Source organism: Taeniopygia guttata, chromosome 2, assembly GCF_048771995.1.
Source record: "Taeniopygia guttata chromosome 2, bTaeGut7.mat, whole genome shotgun sequence".
NCBI lineage: Eukaryota > Metazoa > Chordata > Aves > Passeriformes > Estrildidae > Taeniopygia > Taeniopygia guttata.
Window position 1 is genome coordinate 44017301 of NC_133026.1, and position 19169 is coordinate 44036469.

Genomic DNA, 19169 nt, shown 5'->3' on the forward strand with positions numbered 1-19169 from the left:
TGATGCTGGGTATATTTGTGTCTCTGTTCTGGTAGTTCTTACAATAAAAGGGGCAGTAAAATACCTACATGTATTATTCCTTTTCACAACCACATTTTACAGAGGAGCCTGCTGAAGGCAGAAGTGTCCTCAGAATCTGCAGTCTGGGTCTGTGAGAGGTTTGCTGTGCTTGGGCAGAGGACATGGGGCTTGGATCTACACTCTTGAATTCTTAAACACCAGTATTTTAAATACAGCAGTGGAAGACGTAGTAGGGAAGAACTCTTCAGTGAGACCAGCAAAGCACATTTTTTTACTCTTTGGATAAGGCTTCACATATCATTTGGGCTGAATTCTGCTACTGCACACACACACACAGAGCATTATTTCAGTAGAAGCTGAAAAAAAAAAAAAAAGAAACCAGATTTTGACCCTTGTTTTGTAACCTGGAGAGAATGTTACTGCTCACTGGGAAAGTGCCAGTGGGTGAGGGCTGGTCAGACAACATTTCCATTATCCCTTCTTCTCAAAATATCAGTTAAAGCAGAATATATATTTATAAGTTCTGTTTCTTGTACCTTCCGGATCTGAAAGATCAACAGGAAAAATGATAGCAGGTGTCACTGAATATTTTAAGCAGAAACGTTTTCATCCAAACTCCAAAATCTGGCCACAGAGAGAAGATACCTGACCTGAGATGCTGACCCACATTTATTTTCAATAATTAAAGCCCCTATGCAGTCAAAAAAACCCCAGAGAAATGCACAAACAGAGAGCTTTATTTCCAAATAGAAGTTTTCTGAGGAGTAAAACAATATAATAATTGAGTTGCAAGGCATTTATTATCCATTGGGGAATAAAACCTAGAAATGTTACTTATGCTATCTATAATAAAAGAAAGAAGTATTTTTTGTACCATATAGTTAATAGCAAGAATATTTTGGCACCAAGTTCAATTGTTTTTTTTAATTTTAGGAAGCATAAAAACATGAAATTATATTTTCAAAAGGAAAGGTAGAATTAGGAAAATATTTAAAAATTTTATTATCTTAAAAAATAAAAATCTTTGACAATATCCAGGTTGTGTTTTCCCTGATTTCAGGTGTCCTCTTGATTAGCTTTAAAAATATGTTTGCAGTATCACTACCTCAATATAAATGTTATTTTTTTCCCTGTGAATATTTACTGGGATTTGGAGAACAAAGCTTCCTCAGCAGAAAAGTGGAGATAAGACTTATTTTGCTGAAGAGTTTCAGGGTGCCTCTAAATTCCATCAGATGCATTTATGTGACACCCATTCCAAAATGCGCACTCAAAGTTTCCTTACCCTAATAGAGGCTTGTGAGTCATTAGGCAGACTATCAAGAACCAAGACAAAAAAAGATGTAGCTAATGTTTACTAGAAGAAAGCATTTTTAAAATGGTAGAAAATAAAGACATTTGGGAAAAGAGTTGGAGCCTACTTTGCTACAAGTAATTTTATGATGGTTACATTTCGCAGCGAGGGCTGCAGGCACAGAGTTTGAGCTCCCACAGCTTCAGAGCAGATGCAGAGCCCCCACCTTCTCTGAGGACGTTCTCAAGTGTGGGAGTCTCCAAGTGTGACCAGTGTAGGGACCACCTAGAGCTATTGCATTGTTATTTTTGGAGGCATTGCTACCAAAGACTGCTCTGGGTGGCAGCAGTTCCAAGGATTCCAGGGCTGTGCCTCTGGGACCATCCCACAACAAACAGGGTGCTGAGCTGAGGGGGTTTTTCACCTTGGATCTGAGGCAAAGGGGAAACTGTGGCAGTGTCTGAGGTGATTCCCTCTTTGCAGTGTGAGGCAATCCCATGCCTGTCCACTTCCCTCTTTCCAGAGGGGTGTCACACGCTTGTCCCAGGGATGTAGGGATTCAGCTTCCACAAGGCACAGCATACTTGGGGGCAAGGCAGAAGCGTCGCTTTTGTCAGAGGAGAAAATAGATACTAGACGTAGCAGCCTGCTTGCTGATGTGTACTAAAGGAGCTCTAAAACGTAATTAAAAATTATTCTGTGGCAATGTATGATCATTTCACAAATGCACCAGTTCTCTTGGGAAATCAGTGTCACAAGTTCTTACGTGGCAGGTGACAGCATGTCCCAACAGGAGGCACAGGCATACTGCACCTCCCAGGGGATGCTGCACACATGGTACGACCTCCAGGACCACAGCAGAACTTTGGCCAGCCCCTCGCACCAGCAGAAGGTGGCTCAGGCGGGCTCACATGACCCCTGCACTGTCAGACCAGCCAGAGAGCTGGGTGGGCGCCGAAATCGACTGTCCAGCCCCGGCACCTCCAGCAGGGCTGGAGAGGACACGACCGCAGGATTGAAGAAGTGCTTTAAGATGGGCCTTGAATGTCACGCCGGCGAAGGCATAGATGATGGGGTTCAGGCAGCAGTGGATGAAGGAGATGGTTTCTGTCAGCTGCAGGGCCAGAGCTATCTGGGAGCTCGCCTTGCAGTCATTGATGATGTGCAGGCTCTGCAGAGAGTCCAGGAACAGCGCGATGTTGAAAGGAGTCCAGAAAAGGAAGAAAACGATGACGATGATGAAGATCATCTTGATCGCCTTGACCTTGTTCCGGTTTTTGCATTTTTGGAGGTTTTTTAGTATCTGAGTGTAGCAGCAAAAGAGGATGCTAAATGGTATCAAGAGGCCCAAGATATTGGCTGCAAACTGAGAAGCAACCTTCCAGGTATTGTCACCTGGGGGGTATTTGGGGACACACTGCAAAGCCTGCTCGATCTCCAGCTCCTGGCTGAACAGGATGTTGGGTACAGAAGCCAAGCCAGCCACCAGCCACAGGATCAAGCTGATAATTATGCCACAAGTGGCTGTCCGTAGCCTCATGGCATAGACAGCATGGACAATTGCTATGTACCTGTCTACGCTCATGAGGGTTATAAAGAAAATACTGCTATAGAAACCTGTGTAGTAAATGCCAGCCATTATCTTACACATGGCATTGCCAAAAACCCACTGGTCTGAAGCGTAATGGGCTTGGAAAGGGAGGGGCAAAACGAAGAGGAGATCAGAGGCTGCAAGGTTCAGCAGGCAGATGTCAGTCATTGTTGTCAGCTTTTTCCTGGTCAGGAGAACCCAGAGGACCAAGGAGTTTCCCAGGAGGCAGAAGACAAACACAAGGCAGTACAGAATTGGCAGAAAGAAGGATTTAAACCTGAGAAAGTTGTTTCCTTCATTACACGGAGCAGTGTTTTCATCGTATCCATAGTCATATTCTGTTGTGCCAAGGAATTGGCTGGTGGGATTCATCTCAGATACCTGTGCAAGAAAGAGAAAGGATTAGAAATGTCTGGCTGTTGTCTTGGCACAGCACTTCCACAGTGGCTTCTGCTTCTGTCTTGGTTGTGTTGAGCCTATGGGTCAGCCTCCAGGCAGAGGGGAACTACAAAATGCAGTCTTGGTCTCACTGGCTGGACAAGAACAGCTGTACCACCCTGCAGCCTGCTGATTGTTCCAATACATGTGTAAGTGTGAGCACTGGGATGCGCCCTGTTTCCCTGAAGCTGCGTTAGTGCCAGTGGACCAGCCCATCATCATTACAATGACAGGGAAAAATTCAGGTGTCTGAATAGTCATAATGATTAAAAAAACCAAAACAAATCCTGCATCTCATCTAAGGTTCTTAATTTTCTTGTGCTCCCTGGGTGAGGAAGCTTTTTGCCAGTAGCATAAAGACCCTCAGAAAAGTGTTTTGCCTGATGAAGCTGTCACCAAGCAGCATAACCTCATTTTTAGCAGAGCTGATCAGGGCATGCAAGCTACTTTTCCATGGGTGGGTCCAGCATTGCATACAAAAAGCTCTCCAGCAACAAGGATTTCACAAGGCTGCACAGCAACATTTGCAGCGCCAAGCTCTGAGCTGCCACCAACATCCAGGGCAGCTGGTGAGCAGCTTGGCTGTTCTTTTTGCCACAACACAGCAGCTTAGTGCTCCTGCCTATTCTGTCCAGCTTCAGTTTTCTAGCATAGAGAAAACCAAATCATTACAGGAGTGTTCCTATCTCTAATTTCTGAAGAATTGCAATGAAGGCAGCCTCAAAATAGTAAAATAATCTCACATACTCTCCAAGAGTGAGTCAGTGCCAACTTTTTTGTTGTTTCAGATGTCAGTTCATGACCCCTATAAAAGCAGATCGAGTTTCCAGACTTGAGTGTTCACATTTTACGTGATGATTCTTTCAAAAGGGTTTGGTTTTTCACTGCTAAGACATTTGAAAACTTAGGCTGTGCTGCACATCTGTTGCACCTGCTTACAGGTTGATCACATCTTGAAAGAGCTTCAAAGACATAGAGTTTCCAGGAAGGAAGAATAATCTTAATAATAATTGCTGTTAAAATGAAGCAATAACATGAATGGAAGTGATAATTCTATGGAAGTAGATGATGTGCTCTCCTGAATTACAGATTGCTGCCTGGAGATAAAAAAAGAGAGAGAACAGTAAAAACCTTTTGTATTGATAGGAAGGAATCACAATTCACCCCTTCTTGCCTGGCTGTGCCACCTGTGGGGGGAACCGAAGGATGTGTATGAACAGCCCAGAGGAGTGCCAGTGTCCATCCTCTGCTCCAGGTATGGATGCTGCTCGTGCCTCACTGACCTGCCTCAGCTTTCCTTGGGGCACCAGAAATGTTTCAACTGGTAAGCACAATGCAGAGAAAACTGTTACAAATGCAGCATTCAACCCCACAGATTTTCTTGCCCAGAAATAACAAAAAATGAGAGAAAAGCTGTGCCGCAACTGCAATTACACATCAGCAGTGTCATTATCTACTATATTGAGCTCTTAAGCTGTAGCTAGGACATCTGCATTATTATTGTGTAAGGCATAAATTTTCAAATATTTTCAAATATTTAGTTGGTGAGTGACCAGCTAATGAATCTGTTGCTTCTTGCAGCAAAAGATAAAGGTAGAAAATATTTCCTGCTTTTGATGTGTGAAACTGACATGCTGTGACTAAGTGATGCAGCACTGGCTCTCACTTCTTAATTACCTGTCAAGGGCCTCTTAAAAGAAGTTTATAGATTCAACTACCAAAACTAAAAAAATATTCAAAAAATAATGAATACTGTGTGATAGATATATAAATCTATAAACATGTAGATAGATATGTAAAGATACATAAATCTAGACTTATAGCTAAAAAGTATCTACTTCCAGCAAAATTCAAGTGTTTTTCCTGGGTTGAACAGAGACCGGAGATGCTCTATTTCAGACCACCCTTACACCATTAATGCCTTCAACAGCTCCCAACCATTTTTGCCCTCTCCACATCAGTCAGCAGAACAGTGCAACTGAAAAATCAGTTTTACAGAAGCTACCAAGGGAGAGGTGGCTGCTGCAGGTCCCCTGGTTGCCACAGTCAGCCCAGTAACAGCACAGTGAATATGGATGGACTTTACCTCTGACAGCAGGAAGCCTCTGCTCTCTCAGATGGCCCTGGCCCCCTTCTCCTCGTGCCCTGCTGCCGGGCTCAGGGGTTTCCAGGAGGTTTACTTCACTTTTAATTCACTTTGCAGAGGGCTGAGATTTTGTGATATGTGGCTGTCGAATGGGCAGCTGCCAGAGACAGAATAGGCTTCAGGACAAATAGAAGATTCTGTATCTGTAGTAAACAGGAAAAGAGTGAGGGGGGTATCAGGCAACTTCTGCGAAACGAAGATCAAATACATCTCGTCTTTAACACGGTAATGGGTATCACTCCTTTTAACATGTTTGCTAAACCCCCCTGCTTCACAGCCTCCCCTGATTTAAGGGAAAAATTTAATAAGTTCACATGTCTCCATCTCAGGAGACACCCTAATAAATTTGCAGTCTTTTACAGAAGCTGATATATAATTCCCAGTTTTAGTTAGCATTATTTTAGTTTTTGATTTTCTTTAGCTAATAACAACTGCTGTTTATATCCCTCCCCATTAAAAACTCATCAGTATTTTGAGCAAAAGAAGAACTCAAAGCTACTGATACCACTTAGCCATATTTTTTTAATCAGTTCTTATTTAGGGGAGGTACTTCAGTTTCTTAGCTACCTTGGAGTTTTTTCAAGTTTATTTTAGTTACTTGAGGATGGAAAAGGACAAAATATTGAAACAAAGACAGATTTGGTATTTTGTATTTTATTCAATTACTTTAAATTGCTTACATTTAGTGAAACACTAGAATTGTACATTGTGGTGCTTTATAAGTCAGACAAATGATACACTTTTTATCCATTAAGCTCAACAGTCACAATTTTCCTGACTTTTAAGAGCACAGGGAATATACCAGAAGTTCACTCAAGAGGTCTCAATGAGTATGTGGCAGATCCAAAACACAATTTTTACTGGAGTTGTTCACATGTTCTTTGGTTGCAGTTCCAGTCGAAAGTAGCTTTACAGGTCATTGATTGTTGTTACATAAGTGAGTAGTGAAAGAGTCTCAAAGAGAAGAAAAGCTAAATACTGCACGGAGAAAGAAAAAGGAAAGTGAGAAAACAGGCTGGAGGAAAAAAGGAATAACGTTTTGAAGGATCTGGCACTAGTTGGTAGCACAGTCAGAAAAAGCCTGTTCCATGAGATATTCAAAATATTAACAGTGACCAGGGCATCACCCTGCCCCCAAGAACCCAGCTGGTCTTATTACACAAGAGAGACCACCTCCTCTTATTCTGTTTATATTTTTTTCAGAACTAATTTTTTGAAAACTGTTGCAACAGAGCTTTATGTTATTGTATTCTCTACATACTAATTATATTATTAATAATATGTCAATAGTATGTCCTGGTGTTACAGACACACAGTATGACATAATGTAACTTTATTCTATTTAGGTTTATTTGTATTTATTTAGAAATCAGTAAGGTGAGCTTTCATTATTTCTTAGGAACAAAACATTAATAAATTAAAGATGCCTCCTCTTCCATCATATTCTTTTTTTGCAATAGTTTGGTTGATAAGTTATTAATATGTAGAAAAATTAAAACAATAGTTTGACATGAAAACAATAAAGGAATAAAACATTTTTGCATTTTAAAACATTAGTACATATTCTAAAATTGAAAAAATCTTGTATTTTTTCTTGTTATTTTTTGCTGCACAAATATGGTCTTGCAAAAATATTTCAGTTCATTCAAAATGCATATTTTTAACTGGGAAATCTCCCAGCTGTGTACTTTTACCAGCCACAGTTCTGCACAGTCAGGCAAAGAGAGGCATGAAGCTGGGAGAGGCAGTAGGGAAATGATCTGTGAGTTGCAGAAAACTGGACCAAGCAAGAAGATGCAAATTACCTAAAAGGTGAGGAAAAGAGCTTGAATTCAAGAGAACAAAAGCTGAAAGAGAAGTAAGCAGGCCTGGTGACCGATATAGCTGGAGGATGGCTGGGCTGGTTGCTGTACTTTGGGCAGACTAAGGCACATGCATAACAGCTTGGAGAGTGACAAGGTGAGTGAGGAAAAAATTGTGGTGGTGCCAGTGTTTTGGAGAAAACAATAAAACTATGGGGTCTGATGTAACATTTCCAAGAGTAGCTCTGCTGTGTTTTGGGAAGTGATATACAGGTGTGAGTCCCTGGCTCTACCTGGCTTTCAGTGAGGTTTATGTGCCTGCAACTGCTTCTGTGATGGTTGGTGTTCCTGACACACAGCCAGAACCTGAGCTTTTCTCAGCAGAGAAAGGGAATTCATGAAAGGAGGAAGAGGATGTCATTTGTTAAAAGAAGTGAAAGGAATGGAGTAGAGATGAGTTTAGGAAAGGTGCTGTTACTGACTGGCAGGTGCAAGGGTGGGTGGGAGGTAAAACCCACAGGGGTGGGCTTGAGAGCTGAAATGAATATAATTGTGATTTTGGCTGAAATGGAGATAATTACAATGATGAAAACTAATAGGAGATGCCTGTGCTGGGGGACAGGGAAAACCCACAGACAGATTTTATTCTTCTTCCTATGCTGAGCCCTACTGGCTCTCCTACAGGCAATTGAAGAGAGACATGGGCAGGCAGAGCCCAGCTGGGCTGAAGGGCAGTAGAAAAAAATAACCACCATTGTGTTCCCAGATCTGGGTGCTGCAAGATGCAGGGGTGCTTCCCTTGAAAGCTCAGAGGAGGATAACTGGTGGAGGGAGGAGGAGAGGTACATATTTCCAATTTCTTTCATAACAGCTGTGAGCCAGACTGTAATAACTTGTATCCTTCCCAACACTTTTTCAGTCTTTGAGTAACAAACACCAAGCCCTGAGTTACACAGGGGCTACTGCAGTCAAAGCTGAATTTTCTACCAAGCGAACACACAGCCCCTTGTAGTTCTCGTGAGGAGGACAGCAAAGAAAATGTGGTAAACCAGCAAGAGTGGCAAGATAGGAGCACAGAAGTTAAAGGTCACCTGCACTCAAAAGTGCTAAACTCTGGTGGGAAGAGTTACAGAGAGGCTGCAAGGTGGCAGGACGGGCAGTGCAAGTGCTCAGTGTGGTAAAACAAGATCATGAAAAGGATATGTTTGCTACATACAGACTACCCAGTGAAGACATGGCCAGGGGAAAAGAGATTTTCTCATCATAAAAGGGTACAGCCATATGACAACAATATTTACCCCCTTGGGCTCAACTGAGTTTGCTGCTGGGGCACTGGGGCTGTGGACCAGGCTTGCTGTGGGAGGAGAGACGGGCAGCTGGTGTGTAATATGGTCCTTTGCTAAATGTCTGAAGGGGATGCATGACCCAGGGGCTGTCATAGCCAGGGATAGGACAGCAGGCACCAGGCAATCCTCCCCAGGGCCTCAGGATGTTCTCAAAGTGCTGGGTGGGAGCTGAGGAGTAAGAAGTTCTCAAATCTGCTTGTTAAGAACCTGGACACAATCCAGCCCGGAGCATCCTTCTCCAGGAGCCCTGACTGCTACCCTGCAGTATCCCTCCAGCTCAATTTTATCTGGTCCCTAATACCAGGGCTAGCGATACTCTCTATACTTCTGTGGGATTTACTGTGGGAAAGAAATACCTTACAGCAAAACAGAGACAACTGGCTGTGGCTACCTCTGGTGCTCCAGCCTAGGGCCATTTTGGGTCCATGAACACACTCAGTACTGTGAGTACAGAGGGAAGAGCTATATGGCATCACCACTTTGTGAAAAGGCTGGTGTAAGCAGTCTCCATTCAAGTTAAAAAACATAGCAGAAATATTGCTGTATGAGGAGTTTTCTGTTTTGTCTGCTCATGTTTTGGCAGTGGCTGACAGGGTAAGCCTGCAGCAGCCACCACAGCCCCAGACAGATGACAGGGCTGGGGAGTCTCCAGTGTCTGTGCACCACACTGCTCACACTTCTCCTTTAGCTGCCACCACAGCCATTCCTTTATTTGAACTCAAAGTTGCAGTTTCTGCAACTGTTTTATCTTCTGTTTTATCTTCTGTCAGAAAAGTTGCTTCAATGTGGGAAAAATTCCCATGCAACTCTTCATATGGCTGAAGACACTGTCAGCCCAAAAGTGATCAGCACATCAGAGTAATGCAGACTTCCACTCCTCCAAACTACTCAGAGCCCCAAGGTCAGGGAAGTGACGCTTCACTGCAGCCCTGTGTTACATGGAAAGGCTGTGGCAAATACTGCAACCAAAAGAAATCTTGCTGTGGGACAAACAGCATGGCCACATCTCCAGCTCCTACAGCCAGAAATGTTCACTGGCAGTGGAGACACCCCGTGCACAGATCTGCTCTCAGTTTACATCTCAGAGTTCTTACTGTGTTATATTGGAAGAGGGAAGAGATGACTTAGTTCAGCAGAGGAAAACAAACAGGATTAACTGCAATAGGGGTTTATGGGATGTTCAGAGATGCTGGGTTGTTCAGCTGAAATGTCTTGCAAAATACCAGCAGTCCTCACTGTTAGTAAGAAAAACAAGGAGGACAGCTCAGTTTTGCAGGAGAAGGCAGCAGTGGGGGGGTCAGGGTGAACGTGCTCTCTGCAGCATGGGAGCAGCTTGGCAAGTAGTGTTTTGATGACTGTCCCACCCCAGATTCCTCTTCCTGGCCATCTCTCTGTCCCAATAAACTTCTCCTAAGTGTCCCTGCTGCCTGTGTGGACCAGCAACTGCCCTTCCCCAGTTGCAGCACCCTCAGTGAATGCATCTTGCACTCCTCTTCCTTAGGGCAGCAGGGGTGGGCAAAGGGGACACTGAGCCCTGGAAGTCCAGGGCTGGTACTCACCTGTGAGGTGCAAGAGGAAATGCCACACAGGAGCTATCTTTTGAAGAATCATTGCCTGCTTTAGTTATTTTCACGTTTGGGTCTATCAGCATCACCTATCAGCACACTATCTTAGCAGGACTGCATTATCTTAACAAAAATTCATTTCATCAGACCACTGCCAGTGTAGAGGTAAAAATCTGTCATATGGCAGAATGGTTCACTTCCTTTTCTACATGAGAATAACCTATTTGTATGCCCATGTACAAAGTGGGGGGTGAGACTTTGTGACCAGGTAAGATTCTGAGTGATGGGTTTTTTGACATCAAAAAAAGCATATTTTTGTTGACTAAAATATCTCTGAAACTGCCAAGTTGTTCGGGGGAAAGATTTTCCTCCTCCAAAATCAAGAGAAAAAGGAAGAACAGTTGCAATACTTTATTCTGAGAAGACCCAGAACACTGCCACTTTTCATTTTCAAAAGTGTCATTTTCAAATATAGTATTTCATTTTATTCTTCCTCAAAAACTTCAAAGCTTCAAAAACTTTCCAGTTGAACTAAGATGTCTCTATTCTGCTGATAGCAGGCAGAAAATTTTATTTTTCTTCTCAACTTGATCAGCAAAAAAAATTGACACTCACCACTAAAATGTAGAGTTGTATTACTGTAACAAAGTGCTTGTGTATGCAGACATGTACAAATGTGCACCAGAAAAACCTATTGGGCATTGTTCTGTCTCTCTCTCCTGCAGCAGATGCTCAGTGCAATAAAAAAGGCTGTGAGCCAAAGAATCCTCCAAAAACTGTTTCTGAGTTCATGTAGGAGAAGCAGCTGGGGGTGTTTGGTGAGGTCTGGAACAGCTCATTTTGCTCCACGCTCTGCTTTTCGCTGCAGGCACCGAAGCCACAAGGATTATGGCTCTGACAGCTGCAGCCTTGCACAATCGTTTGGTTTCACCCAAGCAGAAATCAGTGCGTTGCAAAACTCCCAGCACAGTAACTCATTCATAGCAGTGTCAGCAGTGAGTGAGATTTTCTCGCCCAAGCATTACAGCAGGGTAATTGTGGGACACAAAGGAGTAAACAAATGCATCTCTTGCATATGGAGTCTTTGAGAACAAAAATCTTCTCCATCTGCCCCTTACTTGATGCTTTTTTTCCTCACCCCGGAGCACTTAGGTGTTTAAACCTTTGCTGTCCCAAACTTTTGGTTCACCAGTGCACAGGCACCTCTGGGATTTTCATCTGACAATGCTTTGGCTGAGGGTGGAGAGCAGAGAAGGCTGCAAACAAGAATCAATTAGAACAGAGAAATCACAGAAGACAGGGCTGCATGGGACACTGGGTGATCTTTGAGTCTGTCCTGTCTTGAAGGCAGGAGCAGTGTCCCACTGTTATTCTTCCTATGCAGTTGTTCCACCTGCTCCTACAGCCCCTGTCTTCCCCCAGCTTCTCCTGATGAACTATCCTAGAGCTTCTCCAGATTTACTCCTGGTAAATTTGTCTTCATCCAGAGCTGTCCTGGTATAATTTGAGCCAGTTATTTACCTTAGCCATGGAGGAACAATTACTTCTAGCTATTTTAAAATATTATAAGACGATGTTTTCCTTCAATCTTAACAGCTCACAATTAATGTTTTTTCCTCTGAAGTAATGCTTTCTAAATTGTTAATTGTAGTTTCTGTTCTTCTTTGGTGTCCAATTTTTCTTAAGCTTTTTTTGCATTGCAGTGCCCAAACTGGCAAAGCAGACCAGAAGAGTCATCTGTCTGGGGTAGCTGTTTTCTTTTGCAGTCAGGTAGCACTGATGATTCACAGTTCTTTCGTGCTGGAATTCAGCACCCAGATGCTTTCCCCAGAAGTGCTGCCTTCCCCAGAAGTGCTGCCTTCCCCAGACGTGCTGCCTTCCCCATGCTGTGTTTGTGGCCTCAGCTGACCCTGCCCGTGGGGAGAAGTGGTCACTTGTCCTTAATGCACTGCAGCCCATTGCTGCCGGGTTTTTTCATCTGTCAAGGGCAATTTAAGCAGTCATCCTGTCCCTCAGTACATTAGTACTCCTTCCCAATATGATGGCATGTGTAGAAGTAGCAAAATCATGCACCAGAGTTTCATCCAGAGCAGCAAAGTGCAGCAAATGCTCGTTTGTGCAAGAGCAGGATGCAGTCCTGGATGCAGGATCCTTCTGGGCAGCTCTCCTGTCCAGTGGCAACCACACCAGAGTTTGTCTGAGGACTTGTGCACCCACATAAAAGCTGTTTGAGGTGCTCAGAAAGCTTGCTAGCTCTGAGGCATGGGATACCACTGCTTTGCCAGGTGGCATGAGCCTGTAACTGAGGCTGGTTTGACATAGCTGCCTCTTGGCAAATCTGTATCAACCACTACTCTTTTTATTTTCCTGCAGCCTGCTTATTCTTTCTAGTGCTTTCCAGCAACTTTAATTGCACTGACTGGCACATAATTCCTCCTCTGGCATAAACTGATGGCTCCCCACTGGATTGTCAAGGGTTCCTGTGCTGACTGGCTGCCCAGAGCTCACCTTGCCACTGGCCACACTGGCTCAGAGCAATGGTGGCCACCAGCCACCCTGATGCCTGCAGGGTGGCCCTGCACCAGCAGCACCCATCTGCAGCTGCCCCACCCTGCCCGGCCCAGCCAGGGCACTGCTCTGGTCCCAGCACTCCGCCAGGCAGTGCCTGTCAGACACCACTGAAAAACACAAGTGGCTGCACCACTTGAGGCCTCTCAACTGGCCCAGGGGCTGCAAGGAACCAGGAGACCTCAGGGTGGGAACTCCATGTGGGTGCCAGGGCCCATGTCTGTGTCCATTTATGCCGCAGGAGCTTCCTCTGGAAGAAACTCCTGATCATTATCAGATTTTTAAAGGAAAAAGGTAAAACACATGAGATTATGCTCCTAAAACAGGGAAGTCTGTGTAGTTTAAAAGTGGGTTGCTGACTCAGGAGCCCTGGATTCAAACCTGCACCCTGCCACTGGCAGGCTGCTCTCAGCTCCAAAGCATCATGCACTGAAATCTGGGCAGCTGTCGTTTCCCATCTTGACCATGGCGGCTACAATCTCAAATCTGTGTGGCATTGTCCTGTCTCCTTCAGGCCTCTGCCCTGGACAGGGGCACAAAAAGAGGCTTTGTTGAGGTAACACCCACCTAAGCTGCTGCAGTATGAGCAGAGGTGTGAGGAGATCTTGGTAACACCACTGATAAATCTTTATTGGAGTCACTGGTAAACAGGAAGCTAATGAACAGTTTTACTATTTTTCTTAGGTTTTTTACGTTCTTTTGGTCTGATTTTCATAGCTATTCTTTTTTTGCTTACTTCATCTCAGGAAACACATTTTTTCTGCCACCTCTCACAGGAAATGTGCAAGATACCAAGTGCTGAAAACCTCAAGGTTTGCTCAGCCCTCTCTATGAGAGGTGATGAGTCAAAGGGCCTGGAAATGAGGGTGTCAGAATGTCTTTGGCAACAGCTGGAAGTGTAAGGGTCCAGCTTGCAATGATAAATATAATGCTAAAAGAGTTTGACAATGCAGAATGCCGACACACCCCTTTGTGCTGTGTTCAACCTGTGGGGGCTTTGCACCAATATCAGAGACGGAATTTCAAACGTTTCTGGTCAAGACATCCAGGGAAAAAGGTCTCCAGTGAGGTGTGGCACCAGGCTCTTGGGAATTCATTTTCCACACCAAAGACCCACCCTGCTGTCCACACCAGGCACATCCACCACCCGCACCACTGGAAAAAAGCAAAGCAAGCACAGCTGCTGTGCTGGATTTTGAGTGTTGGAGGAGAGGGATGGCCCTTGCACTCAGTGTCCAGGCACAGCACGAGCAAGCAGGGCAAACTGTTCTACTGTGTATCAGGTACCCCTGTCTTGTCTTAAGCTGAAGGCAGCAGTACAGGTACAAAACCTGCAGGGATCAGTGCTCACCACGTTTAAACTCTCTCTTGATCCTGCACGGTGCTGCTCAAGAGAACAAGCAAATAACCAAGTCCCTGCTGCTTACAAGGAGGCATGTCAAGGTTTCCCAGCAGCATCCTGGGGCTGCAAATGTGACTTTGGCTGACCATGCACTGAAAGAAAGGAGTTTGCTTTTTGCATTCACCTTTTACCTGCTCCTCACCACAGCAGTGAGGAAGATCCCTTAAGCTAGACAGGGTAAAACAGATTCTCACCACCTACACCATCCTCCTCTCCTGTGGGCTGGGGATGGACATTCACAGCCCAATGAAGATAATAGATATGGTCTAAAATGTTCAAAAAATAACAAATCCAGCAAGAAGCTGTGTAGCAGCATGGGTTGAATAAGAGAAGGACGAGTCACTTTCCGGTATGCAGATATGTGGGTCAGGTTTCCTTCTTGATATCAAACTGCAGCTTTATTTTTTTTCTGGTGTGGTTTCAAATGAGTGGGATAAAGTAGATGAACTTTTCCACTGCACAGTTAAAATCTCGTTTTTCCTTTTACAAAACACAATTTGGGGGTTTTTTTTGCTGACTCTTCTGATAAGATCAAATAATTCCAAGGACTAATAATTCAAGACATCTTACATTGTAAGTTGGTAGGTAGGAGAGTAAAAGGTCAAAAGTTTCATTAACCTTTTGAGGGTCTTTATGAGCAGGACTTAACTCAAGACAAGACTTAATTCATAAATAAGAAAAATGGTAATGTGTCCATATTTCTTGAACAGAGCAAAGGACATCAGAGAAATCCCAAAGTCAAGAGTTGAGTCACAGTACTTTAGGCACCCTTTGTAGAAAAAGAAACCTCTTGAATTAATCTCAAATAATGTTCAAAACAACAAAAAAAAAATAGCTCGGATGTTTAAGTTTCCTTAATCCAAAATTCTGTCTGCTTGCTTTACCTTTATTCGATCAAACATGTACAAAGTAAGTGATTCCAAACTTGGAAAACTCTTCTCAGTGTCAGCTTTCTTTAAAGGAGAGCCCAACATGCAGGTGGGGGCAGTCAGCACTTGGAAACCTCCACACCTCACTTTGTCAATGAGTTGCCATAAGATGGGTTAAAGTAAGCTTGTCTTTTTGACTCTTTAGAACTTTTATCAGCAAAATGGGTCTGAAGATGGAACAAACCAACCCTCGTTTGTTCCCACTGTGGCTTATTTCAGCTTGGAAAATTTAAAGCAAATTTAAAACAGAAGTTCTTCTCTGTAGCATAATAAAATAGATCCTCAGTCCAAGGCAACAAAGTGAAATCACATATTTTAAAAAATGCACAACATTTTGGGGTTTTCTTTGATCTTTAAAATGTGAATTGGTGTTGTGATAAGACATCAATCAGCAGCTGACCACATAAACCAAGGGAGGTTAACACTTAATGTAAATCCCAGTAAGGCATGATATTCAAGAGTATGAGCATGCTCCCATCATGATTTCACTTATGCTCTTGCTGTTTAGGTTGGTATAAAACACACCTCTTTGCACAAAAGAAGGCAGTGACTGCACAGGAAAATTACACATTGGTCTCCAGACCCACCTGTGACAAAATAGCATCATTATATCACTGGGATTGTTAAAAACTCAGCCCTGGGAATATCTGCAAATCTGACATCCAGTCTTGCTTTTAATACAAGGTTGTTTTTTAGTTAATCTTATGTCTAGAATCCTAAGCTATGGTCTGTCTTAAGGAGCTGGTGGCTAGCAAGATCACACAAATGGCCTTCAGGTGTTACACAACGCTATCAGAAACAGCATTCAGTACCCTCCATCCTGCTGATCCCAAGGGTGTTTGGTGATCCTCCAAGAAACTCTTTGGGGAAAAAAAATTCACACAACTAATACAAAAATAACGGAGGAACCTTGAAAGGATTTGGGATTCAGAGAAGCTGGTCTAGCAAAAGAGCCATAACTCCAGTTAGCATAGCTCCAGCTTCAGCGTGGCTATGCATTCCAAGGGGCACAGCAAGGAGTTCTCCCTGCTCTGTCTGAAAATCAATCTTATTCAAAAAGCTAGGGTGGTTTTGTTTCTTCCAGGAAATAAGAAGTTTTCAGGAGCATCAGCAAAGAGACTGCCTCACTGTGCGATGCAGGGCTGAGCCACAGGCTCTGGGGAAGAAGCAGCTGGGCAGGCAGCTGCTTCCTACTGCTGCCATGACATCCCACTGTGACTCCTTCGTGGCCACTGAGTACACATTGCACTGCAAGCAGGAGGTTTACCTGTGGTGTGACAACAGAGGGCAGGGAATTGCTGCATGCAGAGAGAAAATCCTGCCTGCCATAAAAAGCAGCCAACTCTGCTGGCAGTGAGGGACACACAGGTCTTACACTTCATTTGAAGTGTTTTCAGAGAACTACACAGGAGAGAAAAGATCAGCCCTTTGGCCATCACCAAAGGGTGAACACACGGCTGAAAACCTGAGCTGAAAGCATCACCAGCATGCTTATGTTTCACATCCTGGCACAGGCACTGTAGGGACTGGATTACCAAAGGTGAGAAGGCGCTGCAGAGCTGACAGATGCACCAACTTATACAGAGCCATGGGTGCAAAAATACAGGGATCAGCCAGGGAAGAAGTGACCAATTTTCAACATAGCCTCTTCCAAGAAAGTGCAAAGGCAGCTGCAGCAGCAGCAATTAGGCTTCCCAGAGTCCAAAAAAACAAGAGGCGCATCAGAAAGAGAACAGGCTGTCCTAAAGATAAAATACCTCCACTGGTCAGCCCCCTTGTAGCAAAGTGCCAGGGTTTGGGAAAGTTTTCTTCAGTGCAGGTAGGAGAAGCAAATTCCCATGCCTTTGATCATTACCTACCTCTGGCTTTGCTTCAGTGCCTTCCTCCTTCTCCTCCTCGTCCGACAGCGTGTGCTCCAGCAGGACCTGTGCAGGAGCCCGTGCGGGAGCTGCTTTCAGTGCTGGGGAGTGCTCAGCAGCTGCTGGCTCCTGAGGCTGTAGGGATGCCCAGATGGAGCTGAAAGCTGGCATGGGGACAGCACTGGCTGCCTTTGGGCATTTAGGTTCCCCCCCTAAGCAAATAGTCAGACATAGTCCAGTTTTCTGGAAAGAGTGTTTCTGTATGTTTCAATATATGTGAGCTGTTGTCTCCCTGACGGCTGCAGCTGTTACCCAGCTTCTCTGTCTCTAATTGTGAATGTGGTCCTAGAGTGCCTACAGATTTCACGGTACTTGATTAAAACGGGCAAAATGCTCCAATGTTGGAGCAATGCCGGAGCAGGAAGCACGGTGTGAGTTCCTCAGTTCAGACAGCTGCATGTTAGGTGTTTCCACACCTGCATAACTGCTTTCCCTGTGTCCCATCTATTCGAGTAGCCTCTCATCTCTGCTGGACCCCACCACAGGACATCAGGGGCAGCCTCAAGCCCAGGATGGCAAGGGCTATACAGGCACCAAGGGAAGAGCCAAAGGAGGAATACAGACAGATGTATGGCACCTGTTCTGGGGCTCACCAGCCTATGGCAAAATGCATCCTGGTGCTGCCTCTGCTGTCCACAGCCCTCCAGCAAGGGATGTCTCCACTACACAGTTGACAGTCCATTGAGTGCAGCTCTTCCTGTGCCACCCCTGACTCCTGCATGCAGCTCGTTGTCTGCCTTCACTAGCACGGATTCAGCAATGGAGCACAAGCATGTGGCATGCTGAGGGGAGATCTAGGGAGGCCACAGGCAGCCAGGGACAGGGCAGAATAGTCTGTGCAGCACTGAGAAGGAAAGAGAAATCAGGCAATGAGGATGAACATCTTTCCAAACTTCTTTTTTTTGTGCCCTCAGATACGCCAGTGTCTCTTCATCTTCTGCTGCACCACACTGACCTGAGGAATCAAGCTCTGCTGCCTGCATTGCCAGCTGGGTGTGGAGCTGTCCTTCTGCAACTGGCTAACCCTTAACTTTACATGCTGTAAGCAGAGAGCAGGATCTGTGCCCCCAGCTCGTGGTTGGTTCCCCTTTGTGCAAAGCCAGTTTGGCTGCATGCCCCAGCTTCCACTTTTGGCATGGCAGCTGTGCAGATGTCTGGCTCTGCAGAGCTGGGGACAGGACTCCCACAAGCCTTCTGCTCTGCTACCAGCTTTTGTCAGTTCCTCCTCACATGCCCTCCAGAAAACAGGGCCAAACCCCCAAAACACACACACACATTCTTCCATTGTCCTGTAGCTCTCCAAATCTATGTGGACAGTACTGTGAAGATCAGATCTGCTTATCAGAGGAGAGGGAGCCTGAGCCAGGTCACGGTAGCCAAGGGTGCAGGCAATCCTGTAAGCAACCAAACTCCCCCCAAACACCTTAGACCCCGATTGCCATCGTGGGGCTGTTTGTGTTGTGCCACACAGTGCAACAAGGAGCAGAGGTTGCAAAACAACTTGCGGGAAAAAGAGGACCAGAGCTAAAATTGCAAGGGGAGCACTGGGAAGACGAAGATGCATGAAGGTCCAGATTGTCCCTGCCTAGATTTTCCCTGCCTGGTTTTAGTTTTTCAAGGGTAAAATTAAGAATAAATATTTCTAATCATTATGATGGCTCCAATTCTACAGCAGAATGCCAGTTCACCCTTGCATGTTTTTCTTCCCTTTTCATATTTCATTTTTCCCAATGCAGCTCAGCAGGACAGTAACCCACATGGCCAAATTTAGTCCCACAAGTGCAGTTCCACTGACCACAGCAGTGTTACTGCACAAAGCACTGGCTGAAGATCTCCAGTGGTGTTTCATATTGACTTCGGTAAAAGTGCAGGAAGTAAACAAAAATGTACCAGTCCCTGCTCCAGAAACATGTAGTGATGCTTTGACTAAGTTTCTAAAAAGATGAGTACGGTGTTTGGTCTTGAAGACAGTTTCAAAGCAGGTTTTAGAGAAACCTCCATACAAAAGGTTCTACTCAAGCTGACATAAATGTGGCTAATATTAATTTCACTTGCTTTGATGGGAGAAAGGCACGAAGCTGGTGCAGAATTACATAACGAGACATAACTACACTTAAACTGAGATTTCATTTGCATGGTTTTGTATTG

At 44.6% G+C, this 19169-nt stretch overlaps 1 protein-coding gene and 1 long non-coding RNA gene across 2 annotated transcripts; one reads left to right on the forward strand and one right to left on the reverse strand.

Moving 5' to 3' along the window:
• Positions 1-740: 740 nt before the first annotated feature.
• Positions 741-17392, reverse strand: LOC100228345 (C-C chemokine receptor type 8-like). The gene is made up of 3 exons (XM_030265106.4): positions 16962-17392; positions 5431-5633; positions 741-3287 (listed from the first exon to the last, which is right to left on the reverse strand). The coding sequence occupies exon 3, from the start codon at positions 3276-3278 to the stop codon at positions 2223-2225; it is 1056 nt and encodes a 351-aa protein (XP_030120966.4). The 5' UTR covers positions 3279-3287; positions 5431-5633; positions 16962-17392; the 3' UTR covers positions 741-2222.
• LOC140682639 (uncharacterized) lies at positions 7339-18673 on the forward strand. The gene is made up of 2 exons (XR_012054614.1): positions 7339-7449; positions 17936-18673. It is a non-coding gene; the product is annotated as an uncharacterized lncRNA (long non-coding RNA).
• Positions 18674-19169: the final 496 nt, after the last annotated feature.